Source organism: Acipenser ruthenus, chromosome 19, assembly GCF_902713425.1.
Source record: "Acipenser ruthenus chromosome 19, fAciRut3.2 maternal haplotype, whole genome shotgun sequence".
Classification (NCBI taxonomy): Eukaryota; Metazoa; Chordata; class Actinopteri; order Acipenseriformes; family Acipenseridae; genus Acipenser; species Acipenser ruthenus.
In genome coordinates this window covers 5,871,196-5,888,093 of record NC_081207.1, presented here as the reverse complement: position 1 = coordinate 5,888,093, position 16,898 = coordinate 5,871,196, and the positions used below count along the sequence as shown (strand labels likewise).

Below are 16,898 nucleotides of genomic sequence, written 5' to 3'. Positions count from 1 at the left end.
TCAGGTTCAAATGGGAATCAGTTGGTGTTTGCCATACAGTTTGTCTTAAGAAGCTTCGTGGCCTGCCCTGTGTTTTCAGGGATTGGGAGAGACGCTGTGAAGGCGTTGCTGAAGTGCTGTACCGAGGTGATCGCTGTCAGCCGCATACAGGCAGACCTGGACAGTCTCACAGCAGAGGTACAGCAGCCCAGTGCCAGGACCTCTGCAAAACAAACTGTATAGAGTGAGATGAGGCGATTGGAAATTTGTATGGATCTTATTTTTAAACTTAGAAAAATGGAATAGAAAAATATGCACAGAGTAGAGAAATAAATACATTTCCTCTAAAATACATTTATCAGAATTAATGTTCTGCACCATAATTACATATAATTACAAACACTAAATAATGGTAGGGTCTGAAATGGAAATTTCCCTGAGCCATTTAAAGTCCCAGGGGGTGCCAGGTTTAACCTTCATTGCGATGTTATAACGAGCGTGGCACAGTCGTCATATTTGGAGAGTATCCCGTGGTACATAGTGACCGCACGGAGACGGTGTTCTTGTGGTTGCAGTGCCCCTCGATCACACCGGTGTGTGTGGACCTGGCAGACTGGGACTCCACTGGGAAGGCTCTGCAGGACGTGGGCCCCGTGGACCTGCTAGTGAACAACGCTGCGGTGGCCACGCTGCAGCCTTTCCTGGAAGCCACGCCACAGGAGTTTGAGAAGTAAGGAAAAGAGGCAGGGCAAGGTTTGCATGTGTTGATGCATTTACTGCCTACTAATGTCAAATGATTTCCATTTAAAGAACATCCAATCAAAATCTATTTCCTGTAAACTGTTCGCAGTATATCAAAAAATATCATTCAGGATTTTTTTTTTTTTTACTCCTATTGCATAGCAATTTTACCCATTGCAGGTTTTAGTACGAGCTTGATTAGCCACAGTGTATACTATAGGTAACAAGCTCAGGTGTGTCTTATTAAGCTCATAGTAAAACCAGGAAAAAACTGCTATGCAATGGGAGTCTTATTTCCATCCCTGAAGATGGTGTTATAACGTTGGCTCACAAAGTGACATAATGGCAAACACAGGGGCAGAAAGTTTCGTCCCTACAGTAAAATCTGCCTTGGAGAATGCAAATAAACTGGACAGTCAACAAGGTTTGTTTTCCAATAAAGCACAGGATATATATATTATAATTATTAGCCACTAATTACTTATTTTAGCATAAAATTATCTTCTTTTCTAGCAAAATACTTTCCTTTTGACTAGCCTAATGTGTAATGATACCAACACTGAAGAATAATGCTGTCTTTGACTCTGTCTGCCTCTTGCATGTCCTTCAGTGTGAATGTAAAAGCAGCCCTGCATGTGGCTCAGGTAGGAACCACTCTCTATTACACTGTACGTGGGGACACAGGGGAATATAAGAGACACGGTAGATGAATTGCAGTGGGCTGTATTTCCTCTGAAACACACGTGGCATGGTCTCCTGGGCCACATATTTTAGAAAAAAACAATTGCTGGTCTCATCGCTCCCATTTCCTGCTGTATATTTGAATGGATGTAAACCAGGATTGCTATTTCAGAACCATTACTTAAAGGAACTTTTTAGTTGAATTTTTTCCATAAAATGGGGAGCCACTATTTCGAAAGCAATTATATTCCTAGAACATCAAAAGTCACCTTGACTTTATAGGTCAAACAAAAAAGAGAACAAAAATGGCAAATAAATCTGTAAAAATCCTGTGCTAATAAGACTAAATTTGCATCGGTGATTCCTGTGTTGTGCTATATGCATCTAACTCTTAATGAAAAGATGCTGTACGGGTATAAAGCAATGCTTTCAGCTCTTAAAGGGCAGCATCTGGGAAAGCAAGCAGTTAAGATGTCCTGTCAGTGTTAACATGATCAGATACAAAAAGCAAGCACACTAGATCAAAGTTCTTTTAATGTGTACGGGTCACATTTTGCAGGGTTGCATAGATTTGTATACATTTATTCTGACTAGAAATAGTGAAAATAAATACTCCTGAGGTCACTAAAACACATTTTCAATTTAATTTAAAAAACCGTATTTGGCATCATGTAGCTTCCTGTGAGATCTGGCTACGACCCAGTTTGATAGACTCCTGTACATGCGCAGAACTGGCAGTAGAAACAAAGGGATTCACTCAAGGTCATCACAGAGTGACTTACAGCAGTAGCTCAACTTCAGTAGGAAAAAAAAATCTTTCTAGGCCTGACAGTAACGAAATGTTGAAATGCTTTTCATTGTATACTTGCTTTGGGATGGCACATCTCATTAAATACCAGGACTGTGTACAGTGATCCCTATATGTGTGTGTGTGTATATATCTATATGTATATATCTGTATATTTATTGCTGGTGGAGCAGATTGTTGCTCGGGGGATGAAGTCCAGGGGGTCTGGTGGCTCCATTGTCAACGTCTCCAGCCAGGCATCCCAGTGTGCTTTGCAAGACCATGCTGTTTATTGTAAGCCATATTGTTTTAGTTTTTTAAATCCTTGTTTTGTTTTTACTATAAACGTGCAATCATAGTATGACGTTTTATTCTTAGTTGTGTACATCAATAAACATTAACAGCTAAAAATACCCATTGTACACAGCATAAAGAATCATGTCTCCCTCTAGTGGACAAGGTGAGTTTTCCAGGGAGAGTCTAAGATTTTGACATCTATAAAAAAACATTTTTTCATAATCCGAATTACACAATTTAGCAATACAAACTGTACCAAAGTCTATAGCAAGGTAGCCATACACTTCTCTCACACATCTGGTAATCAAACACTGCTGTAATATATATTTGATGAGTTGGTCTTTTCTGTTTAGTTTAACATAGCCAAACACAGCCACGTATCTCCTTGATGTCAACAGTGTGCTAGTTTATTTCAGACAATTTAGGTAATATTTATGTATTTATTTATTTCAGGTGCCACTAAAGGCGCTCTAGACATGCTGACCAAAGTGATGGCGCTGGAGCTGGGACCTCACAAGGTACACTACAAGGCACTTTTTTACACAGAGAATTGTGAAGGTCTGGAACCAACTACCCAGTAATGTTCTTGAAGCCGACACCCTGGGATCCTTCAAGAAGCTGCTTGATGAGATTCTGGGATCAATAAGCTACTAACAACTAAACGAGCAAGATGGGCTGAATGGCCTCCTCTCGTTTGTAAACTTTCTTATGTTCTTATGTTCTTATGATTCAATAGCCAGCCCTGGCAACCGTTTCTGTGTTGCTCTCATTCGAGAAGCACAGATTTATGGCTATGACGCTGGGGTTTATCAGCATTCCATTCATACAGAGGTGCACTATAGTCAGTAAAAATAAGTTTGGGAAGAATAAAGCCATTTTGCATGATCATCTGTTTTTGCACTGATGACGTGTCTCTGTGTTGGTCATCAGATCCGTGTGAACTCTGTGAACCCCACTGTGGTGATGACGGCGATGGGCCGGATCGGCTGGAGCGACTCCATGAAGGCCGGGCCCATGATGTCACGCATCCCCCTCGGGAAATTCGCTGGTCTGTCACTTTCTGTTTTAATTGTCTACAGCAGCTCTTAGTCTTAGAACTTCAATCAAGCCCAGGTGACTTGGTTTCTTATAGTTTTAATAATTCCCTTTACTCCATGTAGTTCTATTTTTTGTAACACTGATTTTCATTTTAGCAGAATGACGTTGCACTGAAACAAAAGCAGCTAAATCAATCTGACCATATCATTTGATTCTGGTGTGTGAGTTTCAAGCTGCAATCAATCCACATATCATAATGCAAATCAGATGCATTCCAGTCTGAACCAGAGAAGTTTGATTTGGTTTCTTATAGTAGCCATAAACGTTACATGCACAGAAATACAGATTGCATTACCAAACCGTGGTAACAATACATAAGAATATATTAGAGGTGCATTTCAGACAGGAATAAGAAGAGCAGCTTTTCAAAGAGCAGCACTGTTTTCTGAAACAGCTTCTCCAGATGCAAACATCTGGTTTCAGTAAAGGAACAGTTTGCTTAGATGAGATCTGAGAGGAAACATCTGGGTGGGTTTTTTTTTTTTTTTTTTGCAAAGATGACTAACCAAACACATACAGGACAGTTTAAAATAAGTCAGCTATCACCCTGTCATTATTGTGCATTTTGCATTAACAGTTTGAAGTTAACAGCAAATTCTTCTATCTCGCTACGATAATGTTTCCTAATGGGGGTTGTGTTTCTTGTTCGTTCTCCAGAGGTTGAAGATGTGGTGAATGCAATCCTGTTCCTCCTCAGTGAGAAGAGTGCAATGATTACTGGAGCCACACTGCCTGTCGATGGAGGATTCCTTGCTTGTTAACACTATCACCAGGATACAGAACAGTAAAGTGTCTGTATGAACTAACATATGGTTTCCTATTGAAGCCATATTTAATTTCTAATACATTCCATACTGTCTATACACTACTTGCTAATGGGTCATGCCATGCCTAATTTGTGATCATTATATGCTTAACCACCTCAGATTATATTGCAAGACTTCATGCAAGGTCACACGTTTAAAACGTTCATATGTACTCAGTGCTGAGACTGTCAAGCATATTTACTCTGGGACTCGATTTGAACCCTATGTTAAATCCTAATTTAATATAAGACCTGTTTCAGGTTTGGCTATAATAGTTGCAAGATGGGCAATGAGAACAGTATTGAATTACTGAGCACATTATGCAATACAGATACACAAACTAACTGAGCTTTTCTGTACAGTGTCTATTAATTTCATACCCTCTGAGCCTCATTTCAATACAGTATAGCTCTGTTGACCTTGAGGTGCAATACAGTGTCATTGTTACTGCCAGCTGCCTAACCATAGATCATTCAATGCATTTGACACTTACACTGAAAAAGATGGATATAGTATTTTTTTTTTTTTATGTAATCCAGTCTTTGCTCAATCAAAAAGTCAAATAAAAATGAAGTTGGATACTTGCATTATGTCTCCTCCGTCATGTTTGCTTATTTTATTCAGCCTCGGGCTGGTTAGAATTTCCATAAAAGCTCTTGTACCAGCTGACCCCACCTTCAATATGATTAAATGTTAAAATTTACACATTTCCCAAGCATAATACACTCAGCTAATTGCTAGCAGCACCCCAGGCAGTGTTAGGACCTCGCAGTGCTAGCTCCTGATGTTACTGAACATCTTTCACCCAGCCACGCAGACACATCCAGGTCAGAGGTCACTCTGATATCTTCCTGTCCCTGCCCGGCACCCCAGGGAGTTGACAGATGTCTCCTCATCTTCGTTAGAATAGCTGGTTGCTGTAGACACCCTTCTGGGAATCTGTGTCTAATCATAGGATGGGTGTCAACCTTGCAAACATGTTGCATTCTGGAGACAGGAACTTTGTTGTAGAACTCAGTACTTCTATAGTTATGAAACCCTGTTTGTAGTACTCCATTGGCACTGCCGTTTTTGATAGTAATGTTGTGTACATTCTGTAGACCTTTGTTCGCCTATGGTTAATGTGAGATCATAAAGGTTTTGGAAAAGCCAAAATATTACTAGTTTTAAAATAAAGCATTTGATGATTTTCCACAGCATCATACTACTCAATTATGCAACATGACTTTAAAAAGTAAAATACAAAAAAAAAATACAAATGTCTTTGGATGAGAGTTCAACATGCCCTCAATGGATAACTGAGGCGATATTTAGCACTAACCCAGTATAATCTTGGAGCATGTTGTCTTATACACTGGTGTATAAAATGTTAAATCATTTTTTGAATATTCATGACAATATGAATTCCAGTTAAAAATGAACCCTGGTATGATTTGCATTATCAGCAGTGTTACAAATTGAAATATGTCATACATTTTGAAATTCTCAAGCATAAAAAAATAGATTTAAAAAAAACTGCAAAAATAAAATAGTTATAAGGTCATATTTATTATACAAAAATGTTTTTTATTCCACAATACTCTTTATGACATGAATAATAATAATAATAATAATACAAAAAGGATAACAAACATGGAGCTCATCTTAAGCGAGTTACGAATCCCACCAAATCCGCAGAGGAAATGAAGGAGATTTCACCGACAAAGAGCAACTCTATCCACAGGCTTGGAACACTTTCCATGCAGTTTAAGACATAAGTTAACAGAGACTGAGAGACCCAAACCTTTCTTTCAGAGCATGCTCAGACAGATCACTCCCCTGCTGTTGCCATGCCAACAAAGCTCTGCAGCAAGAGTGTGATTCTAGATTTCTAAAAATATCCCTAAACATGCAGTAATTTCACATATCAAATGCTAGTCTATTTACAGTACTATATAACAGTGTAAAATACAGGATACACAGTCACTTTCATTCAAATTAGGTTTTTAGTGGAGTTTAATGTTTTTTTTTTTTTTCTCATTTTACTTTTCAAAATAACAATTCACTGATCCCCTGAAAAGCGTATTCCCCCAGTCCAGAAACGGGTAATTTTTTTGTAAGTTGACAATAACAATGACTTCTGCAGCCTTTGCTACATTTCAGCGATCATTAACTTTATGAAGAGCTGCTGTACTGGCACGTCTAGCTGGGAGAACTGAGCATGCGCCTTCTGTAGGTTTTGTTTGGTCACTCCGTAATTCAAAAAAAAAAAAAAAAAAAAAAGCACTTCATTAGATACATACAAATAATTGTTTTTATTAATACATACCTCTTCTAAAACGTTAAAGGATTTGTTATTCACTTTATTTTTACTGTATTTTTTTTTTTTTTTTGGCAGCAATTAAACGGACCAAATAAAGTGTTCGAAATTAAAAATTGTGTGTAAATCGTTATCTTGCAAGCTAAGTGGATTATCAAAGATGCAATAACATCACTTTACAGATCGGCAGTTACCACAGCAAACCAAACCACACACACACACACACAAAGGAAGGACAGGGGTTTGAAAATGGAAAACTTAATTAAGACTAGACCCTGATGTGCCCCAGGTTAAACATCTAGACTGTTTAGGCAATAGGGTTAAGCGGTTTCAAACTTGGCATGCTAGTCCCCCAATGTTACTTAGGTCACTTGAACATGTTTATGCAACACTTCCCCCCCCCCCCCCCCCAATACATTTCTTTAGGTTGGAGGCGCTTTGTGTAGTAAACCACAATAAAACGTGGAATGAAAGTTGGAAAAAAAAAAAAAAAAAGAAATTTGGATGTCCACAACAGGGTTTGTCCCAACAGTTTTTAAAAACACAGCACCCCCAAAAGTATTTCAAAACAGTTCATAAACTTCGGGGGGGGGGGGGGGGGGGTCTGGCTGCATATTAATGCATTCCATTCCATTTCTTATATTGGCCAATTAAGCCCTGTGTATTTAACTCAGAAGCTGTATGTATTTGGTCTCTCTGTTATCCCCTTGTCCACATTAGACTGGGTATATAGAACAGATACCGCATCTAGAGAGCTCCCTTATATTCAAACACCTAGCACCTTCTTATGGTACTGTTGTATTCACCAGTTAAGACATAAGATTTAGGCTTATAACAAAGAGTAAAAAAAAAAAACATGTTACCATTACTGCCTCTGGCATTGCAGAAGCCGATGACTACAGTACACAGAGCTTGAAACCCTTAGAAAATGTTATCTGAGCTCTGTTGAATCGTTATCCATGTTTTAAGTGACTGGAGTGAAGTCTTGTGCATTATTTTAAGAAAGGCCTTGTACTGGGTCTTGTACAAAAGGATGCTAAGAGACAGACATCTTAAAATATGAGAGGTAGCCATGCAACAATGATGAACATACAAGAAGTTTTGCTACCAAAGAATGCTGTATGCATTTAAAAAGACAATAAAACCGGAAGGAAGATTAAAAACAATCCCAATGGTGAGAGATCTACAGCTTGTCTAGGTTTGATCTGTTTCAGAGGCAGGCTGTTCCTGAGTCTAACAGCAATGTAGCAAAGTGTATGTTTAGAACGTTACGCTACACTGACAGAGTAGTTGCTACTGAATCTAATGGGGGACATGACATGGAGCTATAACACTCAACTACAACTGTAATGGTATCCAGGTTAATAAAGCTAGACTAAACCGACACACACCAATGGATTCAACTGTAGAAACCAACGTTACTTATGTACTCCAAAAAACAAGATACTAAACAATTTAAACTGCACAGCGAGATCCTAGGATTGGTGCATTGGAGCAGCCAGCTTCAACACCATTGCATTATACAGTACATAGAAATTAAACAGGACAGATTTCAACATCCTGCAATACAAGCTCCTATCTCTCTGTGTTTTGTGCACAAGCTTAGACACAGATCCAATTAAGAGTATGCCTATTGGAGAATGGGGACAGTGTATTGATCTTCATCTTCTGTCTCAAACCGTCATTTGAATTTCTCAGCTATTGAACCAAGGCACCCATTAGGTTATATTAATGTGATTGGTACCAACAAGGAAATATGTGTTTATACACATTTGTTATCTACATTTACACTGAGATCTCACTGTCCAAGTCACAGATTAACAGACTGTAGCCATGGAGCATCTGCTGGTTAAGCTTAAACACTGTAGTATATACTTTTGCAAGTACCACAATATACAGCAGTTTCACATCTATGGATTCTTTCAAAGCAACATTCACACAAAAAGAGAGATGAATACATTAATACTAGCCATGCCCACATTGCAACACTGTTACTAAAATCATTTTTAAAGGAATTACATTTTGAAATTAAGGAAGGGCTTCTTTTTGTTTTGTTAAAACAGTATTTTAGTAACTTTTTGTGTGTGTGTGTTTTAAAATACCTTTTCTTTAGTTGCCCACAATCATGCAACAATCTAAAAGATGCCTTTTTTTTTTTTTTTTAACAAATTAAGGCAAATTCTGACAAACCTGTTTTTGTTGTTTTTAGAAGGGGGTACACGCAATGGATTTCACCAACACCATTCCCTGCCCCCCCCTTCACTGGCTGAAAATGGAATTGTATTAATTTTTTCTCACCAAAAAAAAAAAAAGCGAATGATTTGTGGTGTGTGTATTTCTCCTCCCCCCCCCGGTTTGATTTTTTCATTCCTGAGATGGCTGCTGTTCGGGTCCTCTCAAAAGACGGTGCACTTCTTGCCTCGTTTCTTGATAGGCGGGGGGCACAGCACTGCTCGGATGGCCTCGTCAAACACGGTCTTCAAGCCGCGCTGAGTGAGGGCCGAGCACTCCAAGTACTTCACTGCACCTGCAGAGAGAGAGAGAGAGAGAGAGAGAGAGAGGAGATTTTTTAGAAGCATTACCAGTACATAGCCTGCCACATTACTTAAAGGACTATTCACTCGCCTTTATTTTAGATTATTTTATACATAAACACAGGCTCCATCATCTACACAAATAATCAATAAAATAGCCAGTTACTGAGACGTGTACATGGAATTGAGGGAAACAACAAACAGGTCTTAATTACTACATGATAATTCACAGTTTCCGGCCACCAATAAAAGAAAGACAATGAGACTCATTAATGTTCTCCAGATCTTAATCTCACAGCTACGGGGGGGAGAAACAAAAAGAAACCATAACAAAGGCCCCTTTGAGCGGTGCAGAGCCCCATCTCCTGATTGAGCTTAATGCACTGTGCTCTCCACCACTGACATCTGGAAAGGGATTCTGGGTAAACTCCCTGGCCTGCTTCCACAGTGTCTACAGTAGCAATACAATACACACCCGCTCAGTCCAGGTTTACAGCAAATACTGAAGACAGCCCAAAAAATTATTTTAAATGTATTTTTTTTTTTTTCCTTGAACCAGCATAAATCAGCAGCATCGCAAAATACCATAATTACATAATATCTGGATATGGTACAGGGTGTGTCCAGTAATTAAACTGCCTCTCTCCCTAGGATTATATATGTCAATTCTTCAGCGTTGGGAAGTATTCAGAACAATGTGTTTACATGTTCTTACCTATCTCCCTGGCCATTGCCAGCCCCTGTGGGTAGGTGATGGGGGCCAGTTTCTTGTCCCGGAGACGTTCGATCGTGTCCTTGTCGTCCCGCAAGTCCAGTTTGGTCCCCACCAGGATGATCGGTGTGTTTGGACAGTGATGCCGCACCTCTGGGTACCACTGTGGAGAGAGAGAGAGACAGAGAGACAGAGAGACAGAGAGACAGAGAGACAGAGAGAGAGACAGAGACAGAGACAGAGAGAGTAAACAAGCTTTATCACTGCTCACTGGCATGCAAATTCAGATACATTCCACTAGCACATTCCAATAAGAGACTGAGGAAATTGGAATCAATCTGCAGTTACTCGTTTCCATCAGCAGCCAACCGAGATCCGTTTGAACTCCGGATTGAGGGCTGGCAGAAACGCTTTGACAGAGGAGGCTATCCAACAAGCATCCACTTAAAAACAAACATGCAAAACAGAAGTATTACTGCGATTACCATCAAGAACATACTGGAGTAGGTGAAGGAATGGTCTAAATGGGACTTAAACAGCATTATAGTTAAAGCCATTTGATGCCTGGCTTCAGACTGGATTGTACACTGCAAATACAACTGAATGACCTGTTCACACATTTTTTTTTTTTTTTAAATAAAATAGTTTTGGTTCTGGAGACCACTGCAAAATCAGTGCAAAAGCCCTTTTCAGCGTGTGCTACAGCACAGAGCAAAACGGCCACAACACTGACCTTAGCTCGGACATTCTCGAAGGATGCTGGGCTCACTAAGGAAAAGCATATCAAGAACACATCCTGTGGAAAGCAAGAAGATACAGTAATTAAGCATGAGCAAAACTGATGGGAAAAGAATCAGCTGGGCATACATACAGCAGTTAAGATCAATGTTAATCAGGGAATGACTCAAACTGGAACTATATCTGACCAAATAAAAAAAAACACACAGAAAATTCAGTAGGCAAAAAATAGTAGCAATACCTTCAAAGGAAAGGGCCCAGACTTAGTAATATGATTAGAGAATCACAGTTGGCTGAGAAATTCTTGTTTGACTTCATAAACTGAGAATTGGGAAGGGGGAGGGGAGGGTGATTCACATGAATACATATTCACTACATCAGGTGACAAATACTACTGTTATCAGCGGGGAATTAATACCCAACACATTAAGCAATAGACATACTGACTAGCCCTGTCAATCAAGGGACAATAGTCTAATGAAGCGATATGCACACACAATGAAGGGAGGAGAGAGACGACCTCTGGATTCTATACAATATATTTATAGAGCAGTCTGTGCAGAGCTGTATATAATCTATATATAAAAAAACAGAATGCCATACATTGAAATGTGCTGGGCTTTTTTTCTAAATGGTAAATACACAGGCAAATCAAAATGCAATTAACAAGGCTCTATACTAAAGGAAGGAATTTACAAAACACACTAGTACCGTTACAAAACTGAATAAAAGATAAGCACATTAAACTAGCTCTTTTTGAGTAAGCAGAGTCAAATGACATGTTCAATGGTTTACTTTACTTCCCCCTTGCCTTTTTATAATGTTTGTAATCGTTATTCTTATTTATTTATTTATTTATTTTAATAAACACTTCAAAATAAAATAAATGTGGAAAAGGGGGCATTGTACAATGAAAAAGAGGAACAAAACTAAATGTAACTGGAAGCTTACATATTTAAAAAAAAAAAACTCTAAAAAATAACCCTGCAGTCCAGCTGCTTTGTTACCAGCTTCGTAACATTACTGGTGTGTTTTCCTGGAGCTCTGATAAACACAGACTGATGCTCTTGGAAGGCCACGAGGCTCACGAGGGGCGCGAGACGCACCGTCTGTGGGTAGGAGAGCGGCCTGAGCCTGTCATAGTCCTCCTGGCCTGCAGTATCCCACAATCCCAGGTTCACCGGCTTGCCATCCACCATCACATTGGCAGAGTAGTTATCAAAGCTGAGGAGAGAGGGGGGGGGGGGAGAAGACAAGACCAAGAAGTCACAATCTGGTTTAAACAATGTACTGCTGGTGAGCTTTTAAACAGCTGTTTTAGTCGTCGTTACAGCAGGCTTGACTGCAGCCAAGCAGCACACTATATAATACTCTGGCTGTGAGAATACATTTCAATGTTAAACTCACAGCACTGGTCATACTCACACTGTGGGGATGTACTCTCCAGGGAAAGCATTGGTAGTGTAACTAATCAGCAGACAGGTTTTACCCACGGCACTGAAAAACAGCAATGGTAAATCAAGTTAAAAATAAGAGAGCTGCAGCAGAAGTAGGGCAGCTCATCCCTCCTGGGGCCTCTAAGGCAAGGGCAACTGCGGCTGCCCCTTCTCAGAAACCCCTATGCAATGCAGACGATTAGAAAGGTGTGATGTGCTAAAGCACTTTCCAAGTCACACACACTGCTTAATTTGAGACTCCCACCTCAGAGCAACTGTCGCTTTTAGTGTAAACTTTATGAGACAAGCCTGCGCTCCACCAGACTCAGACAAACATTAGGCAGGATTAATATATGGACGGAGGAATTTGGATCCATTTCATCCCAGAATCTTGTTCCTGAGGTCAAAATAAAGGAGGGTACTTCTAAAGACCTTGGCAAAAGGGCATCTGGAAGGTATACCCAATATTTCACAATATCTCGGTACTACAAGTTTATTGTATCATCTTAGTCGCAAGTAAGCTGATTCTTTTTATTCAACGTATTTCATTGAAACCGTATCAGAAAATGAACAGCTATATATCGCACGTTTTCTACAAATAACCTAAATAAAACAGCACTCAGTAAGTTACCCGGTAGTCTGAAGCGTGAAAGCTTATGGTATACCAGAAATGGAGCACCTCCATTCAAATCAATATATATTTTGATAAGCTGTTACTGAAAGTAGTCCACTTGCACTGTTAGAGGTTGTCCTTCTGGAATGATTTCAGTGGAGCTGGTTTAAAAGATACAACACTGATCATGTCAATTGAATACATTCTATCAAGCAGACTTTCAAAATGTCTGCTTTCCATAAAAACCCTACAGCAGTGCACTGTAACCATACAGCAGGTCTGTGTGTGTGTGTGGTGGTCGTTTGGCAACCGCTTTCAAACCATTCTGTGACTCCCTGGAAACTCATCTGATAAACAAACACCATTTGTTTGGAAAATGTAACAAAACTGAAAGGAAATAACAAGTCACTAGTTTATATTTTATCAACAGAGAGAACAGTTTATTTTTTTTATTAAGTACATTGGGAGAATGCTTGATATAAAGAGGTGTTGTGCTTTACACTAGAACTGTTAAAAAAGATGCTCAAATGAGCAGTAGAAGAGGAAGAGCGACACAAAGCCAGAACATATACTATTTAGATATTATATACATCGTCAAGAGAGGAGATTCCATGTCTTGAAGCCTGTGGTTGATGGCTGGATCCCACTATATGTCTGTCTCCCTTTCCTATAAACACAAACTGAAAACAGCAAATGAATCAGCGCTGTCTGTCTGGCTTGCTGCCGCGGAACCTCCTCCTTGCGACAGCCCCTATCCTACATAGACTTTGCTGAGGGGCACATGCATGGGCCTGTTGCTATTATCGGTTCAAATCAACAGCAGGACGGGGATGAGGGGAATCCAAAGTGACAGCTCCACAAGAGGCACACACAATCACAGAATAATCCAAGAGGGGGGATGGGAGGGGGGGGCAGGCACCCACTGTGGGGTTGGGCAGCTCTCTTGGCCGTGCAAGACTGCCAAACTACAGTCTGGGCTACTGCCCTGTGAAAGGCCACCACTTGGCAAACTGGTAATAAGAGTTTCCGTGATTTCATGCAGGACTGCCATGTTTTTAACCTCGAAAGACCTGGCTTGTTGGACAGTTATCACAGGAATGAAAATATGCACAGTTCGATCCATTCCTGGTTTTACTAGGAGTTTAATAAGACACACCTGAGATTGTTACTGTACCTACACACTGTGGCTATTCAATCTAGCAGTAAAACCTGGAATGTATAAAGCTGCTATGCAATAGGAGCCTTATTTCCATCCCTATATCAGACACCAAAATACAACCCCAAGATTTTGCAATGCTCATCACTGGTCTAGAAGGCATTAAACTCCTTGCAACCTGCAGCCTGCTTAATTCCTAAATCCCAAAAAGTAGTGACTTCATGTGAACACTGCAAATGTGTTCCTGGTTATCCATTTAGGACTTTTAACTCTGCAGCTGAGCTCTATGAGCCAGCATCCACCATTAAAATCACCAGATAAATCCATATTGTAAATGGACCATGAGGCAGGTTGTCCCCATAGAACCATTGCTAAAGCCATTGCTTAGCAGGATTTGAGCACTATGCTAACGTCAGGAGCTGTGTGGACAAACAGTACGTCATTAGTATCAGAAGATCATATACTGTAGCGCACTCGATAAGAATATGTTATGGTAATGCATCACCCCAGGGTTAATGGAGGAGCCTGCACACCATTTACATGGTCATATGCATCCTGAGGACAGTTTATCCAACCGAAACATGGCAAGCTACTTCTTGCATTGCATTAGAACGTGGATGTGCTTGTCTGTCCTGACACACATACCTTTTACATAGTTATGTATATCATACAGCCAGCTCCAATTTTATATTTATACCCAAATAATACATGTTAATGCAATGACTGTGCTCTACAGCGCAAAAGTTGAATACATTTGTATAAGACAGGCCTAAATTCTGAAAAGCAGATACAGCATTTCATTGGAAGAATGGGAAGTATAGTGTTGTCTTAAGAGGGCTGTGTGCAACTACAACTCCATCCCAACAGTGCCTCCTAACGCTGCTATAAGTTGGGTGTGAATGCTTTTACAACAGTGCCAAACCCCACTGCAAACAGCCTAATTTGAACAGTGACAGATTCTGCCCAAAGAAACTGCAGTATATTGTAAAGTCCAGTCAACTCCTTTTATCCAGTATGCACTCTTTACTAAACTGGAGGAGTGTCAGCCAGCGTTTCCTAACAGTATTTGCTCAGGTCTGCTTAGACTTTCATAAAGGTTGCTTATACCAACTTTTCCCATGTACCAGTAGTCCTACTGTACTACTAGGTAATGTTTAAAACTCACTGTCCGCAAAACTGAGAAACTAATTTAAAATAGTGCAACAAGGCTGAATGGTAAATTATGTTCCAAAACTTACCCGCCAGACTAACAGCAGGTGAATCATCTGATTTACTGTATGTTATTTCAATTAGAAGAGACCGCAGTGAAGAAATCATATTTTTTTCTGCATAAGCAGAAATTCATTCATGTACTTTGCTGAATGTTGTAAAAATCCATTATCCTGCATTAAATCTCAGTTCAAAATAACAATACCGCCACGTATCTGTCCAGAGAATGTATATCTGTCTCTCTCCTCTATTGGACTACTTCATTACATTTACATCATTGTGAGCAGAGAAATAAAACAGCAATACTATTGTACATACCGTGCAATTAAAACAATGTATATATTCACTACATTTATACAGTATATGTTTTCATAATACTTACAATTTCAAATATATATTTAAACTGGGCTGTAACACTCCATATTTCAAATAAAATTCTGTTTTTTTTCATTCCACAAAAAAGGAAATAGTTAAAATATACTTTTACAGCTATTGCGTCTTAAGAGCTAAGACCATAAATTCACTTCCATCTCCACATTCACTATAAAAGAGAAATGGCAGCAAATCCCTTGTATTAAAACCATAAAGTTATGGTACAGGATCCATTTGCTAGTCCAATACTGGTGTCCCATGGAATGATAAACACAGTATTGTTGGGGATTATTCATGTGCAGACCAACATTTGTAAACCAAAACAAAAAACAAGCAGATTACTAATTGAGTTAATTGCCTCTGGGTGGCAAATGCATGATCTATAGTAACCGAGATCACCCAACTACAGCCCCCTTACCCCCACGCATAATCAACCGATAACTGCACTTTTAATCTGATAAAAACCAGAGAAACAGTAGCCTAGTATTTAAAATAAAAATACCAGTACATTGCTGTTCCTTAACATTTGACTACAATAAATCGTTATACTGATTGGGAACATATTAAATCAATTTCGCTTCGCATCGCATCGCATCTCTAGTACGATGATAGTAAAAGCCTTACACGTTACACCCATAGAAATATAGCGAGGCGTGAAACATTACATCATAAATATGTCTTTTTAGCGAAGCTGATTCACATCTCGGAAATCTAAGTGATTTTTTCAATCATTTATTTTTTGTTACGAGTAAAATTCGGGTTCGTTTTTAGAAAAGTTTCTTATTTCGAAGGACATCATTAAAACCACATTTATTCTATGTGGATAGCAAAGGTTTACAATTGGGTGTACGTTTATAAATCTGTATATTAAAAAGGCGAATACATACTGTAGTTGGTGAATACACGTTTTCCATACACGATGATACAGCGTACCGCATTATTTCAATTCTTATCCTGTTGGAATTCTATTTAGGCAAAAAAAATCGAAATCCGCTTTGTCGAAGGAACATTAAAAAAAAAAAAAAAACTGCAACAAAATATCTTAACTGCATTACATTACAGCATTGCAAAGCGTAGATGGCAGCAATTCTACCTTTTTTTAAAACCAATAAACAAGCTAGCCCCAGCCCTTCGCTTGCAACAATTGCATTATCACACAGATAGATACTAGCTGCATTTTTGATTCACCCGCAATTATTTTTCAAAGATGTCCAAATGCATGCTTTTATTTACTCACCCGTCGCCGACAACCACACACTTTATTGCCTGCATTTGCAGAGAGTAAAATTGCAACAAAGAGCAGAATCCCGGAGATCTTTAAATTAGCGTAATTACTGATTTTGATTTCAGGTTTGGTGATAAACTGGGCTGGCTCGGTGTGGGAGCTTGAGCTGCAACAGCAAGGACAGAAATCCCGATTTAGACCGATAATTTCCGGAT

At 39.3% G+C, this 16,898-nt stretch overlaps 2 protein-coding genes across 2 annotated transcripts; one reads left to right on the top strand and one right to left on the bottom strand.

The window, feature by feature from the left end:
- LOC117424434 (L-xylulose reductase-like) lies at nucleotides 1–4,976 on the top strand (the record flags this gene model as incomplete). The annotated part of the gene is made up of 7 exons (XM_034928407.2): nucleotides 1–177; nucleotides 555–709; nucleotides 1,331–1,364; nucleotides 2,383–2,482; nucleotides 2,939–3,003; nucleotides 3,416–3,533; nucleotides 4,241–4,976. Coding segments are annotated over 7 exons (753 nt in total), but the record flags the coding sequence as incomplete, so codon positions are not given.
- A 942-nt stretch (nucleotides 4,977–5,918) lies between these two features.
- On the bottom strand, nucleotides 5,919–16,867 carry LOC117424197 (ras-related C3 botulinum toxin substrate 3-like). Its single transcript, XM_034040347.3, has 6 exons — nucleotides 16,696–16,867; nucleotides 12,098–12,169; nucleotides 11,779–11,896; nucleotides 10,668–10,730; nucleotides 9,938–10,097; nucleotides 5,919–9,215 (listed from the first exon to the last, which is right to left on the bottom strand). The coding sequence occupies exons 1-6, from the start codon at nucleotides 16,728–16,730 to the stop codon at nucleotides 9,085–9,087; spliced, it is 579 nt and encodes a 192-aa protein (XP_033896238.1). The 5' UTR covers nucleotides 16,731–16,867; the 3' UTR covers nucleotides 5,919–9,084.
- Between the last annotated feature and the right edge of the window lie 31 nt (nucleotides 16,868–16,898).

Excerpts from the sequence above, each read along its gene's own strand:
- LOC117424197 (XM_034040347.3), bottom strand. The coding sequence starts at position 16,730 with ATGCAGGCAATAAAGTGTGTGGTTGTCGGCGACGG. Across the intron at positions 12,170-16,695 it reads TGTGTGGTTGTCGGCGACGG|TGCCGTGGGTAAAACCTGTC; the intron begins GTGAGTAAATAA and ends GCTGTTTTTCAG. Across the intron at positions 9,216-9,937 it reads GGCAATGGCCAGGGAGATAG|GTGCAGTGAAGTACTTGGAG; the intron begins GTAAGAACATGT and ends CTCTCTCTGCAG.